Source organism: Varroa jacobsoni, unplaced genomic scaffold (assembly GCF_002532875.2).
Source record: "Varroa jacobsoni isolate VJ856 unplaced genomic scaffold, vjacob_1.0 scaffold_1223, whole genome shotgun sequence".
In the NCBI taxonomy this organism is placed as follows: domain Eukaryota; kingdom Metazoa; phylum Arthropoda; class Arachnida; order Mesostigmata; family Varroidae; genus Varroa; species Varroa jacobsoni.
Window position 1 is genome coordinate 31,188 of NW_019214125.1, and position 8,668 is coordinate 39,855.

The following is an 8,668-nucleotide window of genomic DNA, read 5'->3' on the forward strand; positions in this document are numbered from 1 at the left end:
AGGCCAGGTCGCAGTCCATTACGGACATATGAGGCTTCGTGCACATGCGGAACGTAGTTCGCTTCCACATGTTCAACGCTGGTGATTCGGGTAGGCTATAGGAATAAGTGCATGTTGGCGCTCGGTTCACCTGTGACACAGTAGAAATGCCGTCTGCTGGACGTGTACGTCATCTTTGTTTTGGTGCAATTTCTTTGCGTCGTCGGACAAAACCACCATGTGGTCGGCGATAGACCGGGTGTTATTGTTCGAAGAGAAGTTAACTTGAGGTGTTCGTCTGGACTAGGCGGACTCCAGCGAATCTTCAACGGTGGCCGCCACGAATAGACAGGAACAAAATCAAAGTGCCGGAAGTAAAAAAAAGCAATAGATTATTCGGTTTAGGCAAATCCCAAGGAGAAAATTAGCTAATTATTCACGTATATAAAAAGCAGAAGTGCTAATAAGTCAAGCCGTGTTTGTCACCAGGATCTTTACCATGACGGAAGACGTTACGTGGCTGTTCGGTCCGGAGCGAGCAGGCACGTTGAATAGCAGTGGATCACGGTGTTCTGACGTTTGGGAGGTACCAGCATCCGACCGTTGTACATTCGCACTTACGGTTGCTGATTGTCGTAGCGGGGAAGCTCTTCTCGACTACGTCGAACTACTTTACTGTCGTTGGCAAGCTTTGCCTGTGCCTCCACTCTTACCATTGATCGGTCTATTCTTGTTGTGTGGTGGATTAGTGTGCGCTTTGGCTGGTGGTTTCGTCTCACCCGCATTGGTCTTGCTCAAAAATCGATTTCAACTCGACGAAGCCAAGGCAGGTGCTACACTCCTGACCCTTGGAAATGGTATACCGGATATTATGGGTGCAATGGCAGCTGTCAATATGGGACACGAGGGCCTTGTTGTTGGCGAGGTCCTAGGCGGGACTTTGTTCGTTGTTGGCGTTATCATAGGAACTCTATACACGGTTGGTGGGCGTGCACCACTTGGTCGCGGATTCGGTGGATTGCTATTCTTCTTCGCCCTAGCCGTTCTTTACGTTGGCCATATTTACGTGACGGGTTCCGTGACCGGGACGCACATCGCCATTGGCGCGACCATCTATGTTGCATACTATGCGTATATCTTCAGTATTCCGTCAAAAAAAGAATCACTGGCGTTAATATTGAGTAACTCGGTCAACGTAAGTTTTTTGCTTTATAGAATCTATACGGTTAAGCGGGTCACATATTAAATAATCGATGATTCTATTTTAAAAAACAGTTACTCTTTGAGCTATATTGCTTATTATATAAAAAATGGGATGTGTACGTTAAAAAATCTTAAATTAATCTTGGAATCTTACGAATACTTTGCGAGGAACAAGAACGTGAAGAGCTACTTGAAGAAATATGTGTATGTGTAAAGTGTATTTGTAACCCGTTGTAGATTTCACATATACGGAGTGAAACAAGAGTATGCAAACAGTTGAAAAAATTTTCCTATATGTATATATATTTCACACAAGTTGTGTTACGCACATCTGTGAACGTAAAAGCCGACAAGCTTTGGCGGGTTTCTTGTCGTAATGGGCATCCATTTGCCCACCAGTCTTGGTATTGGAAAAAGCCTGTTTTTTTCTAGAATAGAAATAGAGGGCAGCGAGCTCAATATGGTGGAATATGACGCTCCGTTTTCGCAGTTTGAACAAAAATAAACTGTTATTATTATTGAATTATTTTCCTTTTTCTTTTTTGATGATTTATTTGAATGAATGGAAAACAAAACTGTCTTTTTGCCCCTAGTCGACGATTTAAGGTAGTTCAACTTCACATGTGGCTTCTGAGAGATGCAAAGAAGATTTGGTTCGGACAGACCGGAAAAGCTTCAATAAAGCTTAGACATGGAGAGCTCAAAAATTCATCAAAAAAAAACTTAAAAATCAATTTTTTTATACACCTGGTTTTTGGGACAGAAATTAACGGCCGTTTTGAATTGGATCATCTGAGTACCTTTAATGCTTAGTGTTTTGGAGACTTTTGGCGCCTTTTAGACTTTTTTTTACCGCTCTGAGCCCTTGCATTTTTTACTTGAATTTTTGGTCTGCCAGCCTACAATGTCGTTCCGTTGGATTTATTTGTACGCAACGAAATTGCCCGGCACTTTAACGGTACGAATATCGCTTGTCGCTCGTCAACTTTTAAATATGTATTTGTGGATGGAATTTCCGTGAATAATTAATTATAACCGTCAGGATTGACATTTGTTGTACATGTAAAAATGTCATTAAAATATCTATGTTTACATAGAGACGGAGCATAAGTAAAAATTCCAATTTAGGTTATTATTATAAATATGTATATAATCTGTCATCCATCTTGTTCGATTTTTCATTTCACCACGCATTAATGGCTGATTTCTCTTTTTAATAATGTGCGAATTTGTGTTGGCCGGTGACAGCTATTGTCCTAAATTAGACGCGACAGCAGTCATCAGGTTACGCCCTAGTACCATATAATAGCTTATACCGTTGGTCGCGTATAACGAATGAGGAGGCGTGAACAGAGTAGGATGCTTGTATCGTACTTCGTCAGGCCTATGGCCTCGCAGATAGATAACTAGCGCAGCACTTTTGGATGGACATACGACAACTTTCAGCTGCCATCATTGGGAATTATGGCTGAGGAATTATGTGGGGGACCATTTATGTTTCTTCATTATACGTTAAAATGATAGCTGTCTTGGCTCGTGCACTATACTATATGACGTTCCACTCTATTATCAGTGCTATATGCATAGATTATGCAGAAAATTATCAAATACAACCCGTGCGGTAATAAATTAAGGTAAGCTAGTATAATGTATTATTGGCAAGACAAGAACGAGCATACAAGCACATATACATACACAGACATCCACGGTTCGTCTGGACCATATATATGCATTTTCATCTGTGCATGTTGTAACGTCTTACTTTGTTCCAGGTAAACGAGAAGACTCCTTTTTTGGCAACGAACAATGTAAGTAGAGAGATTTATTATAGACTATATATATATGGAGTGAGGCAATCGAATTCAGATAAACTTTATTGGGTTGTTTGTTTTAACACTCAACTACAGGTTTTGGCACCAGAGAACTGTTAGTTCTCTCTAGAACAAAATAAGACAGACTCAGTATGACGGAAAGCAGCGTGTCATCTTCCTAATTTAAGCAAATATCAGCCATTAAGCGATCTTTCCACGCGAGATAAAGCTTAATCAAAAATAAAAGCTTCTTTTTTTTGCTAGAAAATCAACATTCTACATTATGACCAGTTTTTACACGCTCTTTCAAAGATCCTGGCATGATTTGCATGAAGCAAATCTAAGATCCTCAATAAAGTTAAGATTTCAAAGATTCCAAAACTTATTAAAATGGCTTAAAAAGCCATTGTTGGTAAACAGATCTTTTATACAAAAATTAACGGACTATAAGCTGCTCATTAAATAATCCAGGCAAGTTCCAACGAATAGCTTTTTTTTTTAAGATGTTCTGCTTCTTTCTTGCATGTTTTGGACTTCTTGAGCCCTTCTTGCATTTTGGCGGCTTTTAGGCTGCTACCAACTGAAACTCTAATTCTGTTCGAACGTTTTGCACGATACTTCGACGAATGTACGTCTACCAATATTGTTCGATGCACGGTTGTACGCATTAGTGAGAAGGGGGAAAAAATGAAATGGGACTATGAGATAAAATTAAGGTGACAAGATTTGCTTTCCTTAGTTCGCTCTGAACAATACTCTTGAGCTCCGATTCAATCTTATATTCCTTTGCCTTGGCGCAACTTAGGTGACGCATGTAGGTAGCCAGGATTTAGGACTGGCTCGCTCTGCTAAGTCTGAGGTCCTTAAAACAAAAAATGTGAGCTTTAACATCAATTCCCATATAAGGAAAATATTCCTATATTATGAATACAACCCTAACGATTCGTTTGTTAAACGTTGCTAAATAATTTGACGTATATCTCAATGTAAAATATAAGCCATGTTTGCAGAGAACGGACGCGGCCCTTAAATTATATCATGTATATGTGTTATTTGAGACGAAAAAAATTTCTTTAAACCATATCGCCGATATTGTGTGTGACATGCGGCAAACTTCATCTCATTTACATGTTGCATCGTCTCTTAATTCTATACATTTACTTGCTAAAGACAACTCAGCGAGTCGTTGTTAATGAAATCTACTCAATATCAGATATACAGTTATTACATCATATGTATTGCAGGTACTTTACATTCCTATCGACTGCTGCAAACATGAGAAACAAGCTAAACCAAAACGAAGTTTATTCTGTTCGTTCTGGATTACCATGTTCGCCTGTCTGGGAGCAACTTTTGAGGCGTTAGCGTACTGTTTCCAGCTGCCATTCAGCGTTCTCGTGCCTACCGTACCTGAGATGGAATACGACTTAGCAGTCAGTCTAATAAGTCTTACCTCTTCTGATTCGACTGCATCTTCGACGTCGTCTTCGTTCGACAGTTCCTCCCTCTCCGATTGTAGAATGTTCGTCAGCTTCGACTGGAATCAGCCACGATTCGTTCTCTACCCATGGCTGCTCGTTACCGCATCCGGCCTAGCGTCTGCTAACGACACCGCGCTGTTCGCTATGCTCGGCCTTCTTGCCTTTCTTATCTATCGGATAATGTGTTGCATAGTGCCTCGACAAGTCATCGAGACACTGACCACGTTCGCAGGCTTTATTCTCAGTCTGTGCTTTCTGCACCGGCTTACAGCTGAAGTGGTGGCCGTTGTCCGCGCTATGGGATTGTGCACCCGACTCACTGATGAGGTAATGGGTCTTTCGATTCTTACGTATGGCAATTTCGTCGGTGACATTTCGACGTACATCGCTGTGGTAAATCGGGGTTGCCTTCGGATGGCCCTCACCGGATGCATTTCGTCGGCTATGTTGGCGTTAATCTTCAACATTTCGCTGGCGTTTTCGATGCAGCTGGCGTATCGGGGCGTATGGCTTTGCCCATTGACGCGTTCAACCGTCACCACTGTGCTTATGGGTGCTGTTGCCCTTTGCCCAGTTCTTTTAGCGCTATTCGCCGCAGTGTCGAGGTGCCATTCGAACATGACCAGCGGCATCTGCCTTCTGTTTTATTATGCGAGCATCATGATTCTTCTCATTTATACACAACTTTAGGGACCACCCGCATCGTCACCCGCGTATGTCTGGTGTAACCTGTTTGCTGGGTGGCTGGGCAGAGCTCACTAGTAAATCTGATTCGTCAGGGAGCAATGAGTTAGACAGCAGTTGTCTTTCTGATCTTCCTCGTTGACGGATATATAATGATTACTGTTGATCACAGATATGGCTACGAAACTAATTAAGCGCAAATCAAGTACTTAATTTTACTTTGTAGAGAACTTGCGTTACCCCCGCACAAGTAGAGAATATCAATGTAGTTGTACTGTAATCCCACTTTCTTTAGCTTCGAATCAGGTCTGTGTAATTTACATGTGTAACCTTCATGTTAAGGCGATCGATTGTATATGGAGTCTGCATGTTGCTTATAACAAATGAGAAAACTGCAACGGGAAATTAAACATTATTGTTCGGACCCGACTTTTCGTCAGCGTGATCCAACGTGAAAAAAGTTGACGAACGACCTCGTATAACTTAGAACGTACGTAAAATGCGAAATATTTTACGACGTTATTTGACTGAGGTGCGCGCTGGTCATCACAGTCCGTACTGAGTTCACATGAGACGCATATGGTTATCGGGAGCCCACATGCAAGCGAATTTTTAAATTTATTACATAAAAAGGGTTTAGCCCTTATATGTAACAAGGGCAAATCTAGGATATGACTCGAGGATTACCACGACCACCCTTGTATGTACATAACTATTCACGAGAAAGCTACGTTGAAGTATGTGAACATATAGAGACGTACGAAAACGTTCGATTAGGCTCAGAAAATTAAAAAGTTCCCAAACAATTTTTTGTATATGTATGTATGTAGGATTTTTATTTCTTAATACTGCTTGCTTTTCTATCGATATAGACCTAATAGGATCATGTATATATGATATAAGGGATGACTGTGTTTTGACATTCTACGTATATGGATCGCAGGGAATAACAACTACAATTTGTCTTGTCACGTAACAGTAATATGAAAGATGTATTTGTCGCGTTGGTGAGTTTGTTGACATAGAGGCAGAGTCGGCAGTTGTTGATTTCGTTTGTTTGTATGCTGTCTACATGCGATTAATAATAGATACCGGATCCTTTCTATGAGCAGTGTGTAGTCAGCGGACTTGACCGAATAACCCAGTTTATAAGCAGAAATATACTCGTGTTAATAAATTATCAGTTGTCACACAAAGAATGATGGCCAGCTTCTGCTATAAGTTCGATCAATTTGTAATTATATCTCTATTTGAGAAAAAAAAAAATGTGTTCGTATTGAAAACGACTCGGTTTCGTGACGGTCAACAGTTATATAGTCGAATGTATCCTTTCTACGTACGAAAAAAATACGTGTAGCCTTTTGTTTGCAGCATTGTTTCTATATCAGGGATGCGTTTATACCGCATCGTCTCCAATACACTCTCTGCTAACTTCTTCTTTACGATTGATAGTTTTATTGCCGTTATTATTCCGTCCTTCTACGTAGTAATTTTTATCGCAGTCATTTACCGTACCAATCCAGTGTTCACAATTATGGCGCCACTCTACCGATAACAAATTCAGCTTAGTCCATTTTTATACTATTAATAGACGGTCAGTCTCCGTTACCACACGGCATAGTCTCTATATAGATATAGTTTTCACAAGCTGCCAGATCTAAGCGGGATTTCTCATTAGGTTTTTTATTAGCTGTCACTGCTATCTACGACCCATTTAATGATAACGCTTCTAGTTTATCCTGCCCTAACCTTTATCGTCCACTCCTGCAAATTTACCCGCCTTTAATAGAGCAGTTCTCTCCGTCTTTTTTTTTTACCGACTTTTCACGGTATGCCTATCGCTTTGATTCTCGTTTCTTGCTTAGGCAATCCAAGCCCTTCTTCAACAATCTGTGATGTGCCCGTATAGTCAGCTAGCACCGCGAGCGTTGTGCGCTATCTGCATGCTGTCCTCATTGTATTGCAGTCAATCATTATTAGCGTATTTGCCAGTTTTCTAGTAGTATAGGCACGTTCTTCTCAATTTGCACGGTACGTCAGACCTATTTCAGCTCAATAGACTTTGCGTTTGTGACAATTCTCGGCTTTAACTCTATCACTCATAACCTTTCTTGATCAGTATTCACGAACCCTATTTCTAATCTCTTCTTGACGCGCTTTCATGTACAGCCAATTACGTCCGTAATAAGACTATTACGTTTGCAAGCTTACCTTGTTTTGGAAAAGGGTCCAGTTTTAGAAACAGCTTCTCCACAGGTGTCCAACTGTTGTCTCAGTTCAAAGGCCCCCCTTTTGCTAGAACCCTAATGTCGTTACTGTTTGGTGATATCGATTGTCTGAAAGCAGTATTTTTTCTGTTCGACTCAAATTCTATTTTGAAACGAAAGTAGCTAGCCGTTTTACTACAGTTTCTACATATACACATAGTAAAGCATGGCACTTAATATTTACTTAATTGTTGTATCTGTTTTGCCTAATCTGAATCTGGCCTAGCTTTATCCATGGTTGCAAATTACGCATCCGAACTCAAAATCATTTTGTAGCGTGCGCTGTTTGCTTGTACTGCAGAGACGTGAAATAGTACGTTCCTTTGAGCGTGCCTCCCTATCATATACATGTACTTGGCGTGTACATGGGTAACTTCTGTTTATCTTACTGTTCTAAATTTTTGTCCACTGGTGGTCGACATTTCTACGTTATATTCTACGTTATGCCCGTTGTAGGATAAGGCAATGCCTTTCAGCATTCGGCTTCCACCATTTTGCTCGAACTATTGGATTGTATTCCGATTTCGGGATTCAAAGTCGGCTACGCCAAGTGAGAAAGGGGTCGATAGCTAAAAGACGATAAAAAAGAATTTAGGATATTCGTTCCGCGTCCTGATAGGGATTCCCTAGCTGAGAGGTATAGGTTCATCTGGCAATTATTCTTCGTCGAGAGTGGCTTAAGAAGATTTTCGTCGAACTCGAGAAGTGAAATACAGTGCGTTTGTTGGATCGAGGATGCCATCTTGGAGTCCGCAAATCCGTTTTTGAATAGTACTCTCTGTTAGCGAATCTTCGTCGTCCACGTGACACACACTTCGTTTATTTTAGTTCACTCGGCGATTCTGTGAAAAATAAATAAGTACTACGGAAATTGCCGTTTTTGCCACCCGACTGATCTTTAGTATTCGAACCGAGGGTAGCATTCTGTGACTAGAACAAAGCGATATCAACAAAAAAAAAAAGCTCTTTTTAAAGTTAAATACGACCGTTATTCATTCAACAAGCGGAAAATTAAAGTAATAAACAAAAATGGCCACTGTCTAGGCATTAAGCTAATAGCTAAGACTGGGCCGTTAGATCTGTTTTGATATGAGGTTATTTTAAAGAGTTTATAATAAAGGTGTCAGACGGTATTTGGGTAGCTGCGTCGATTTTTCGAAACAATTTAAAAACGAAAATGAGTAATCGAAGTTAATTTTTGGAATCTAAGGTGTTTGTCGCAGATATAATGTAACGTCGTGTC

The 8,668-nt window shown here is 40.6% G+C and overlaps 1 protein-coding gene across 1 annotated transcript; it reads left to right on the forward strand.

The window, feature by feature from the left end:
• Positions 1–215: 215 nt before the first annotated feature.
• On the forward strand, positions 216–6,357 carry LOC111267801 (mitochondrial sodium/calcium exchanger protein). Its single transcript, XM_022846295.2, has 3 exons — positions 216–1,174; positions 2,955–2,990; positions 4,238–6,357. The coding sequence occupies exons 1-3, from the start codon at positions 479–481 to the stop codon at positions 5,162–5,164; spliced, it is 1,659 nt and encodes a 552-aa protein (XP_022702030.1). The 5' UTR covers positions 216–478; the 3' UTR covers positions 5,165–6,357.
• The last annotated feature ends 2,311 nt before the right edge of the window (positions 6,358–8,668 follow it).

Coding starts and splice junctions, on each gene's coding strand:
- LOC111267801 (XM_022846295.2), top strand. CDS start 479: ATGACGGAAGACGTTACGTGGCTGTTCGGTCCGGAGCGAGCAGGCACG. Junction 1,175..2,954: donor TATTGAGTAACTCGGTCAAC/GTAAGTTTTTTG, acceptor ACTTTGTTCCAG/GTAAACGAGAAGACTCCTTT. Junction 2,991..4,237: donor CTTTTTTGGCAACGAACAAT/GTAAGTAGAGAG, acceptor TATGTATTGCAG/GTACTTTACATTCCTATCGA.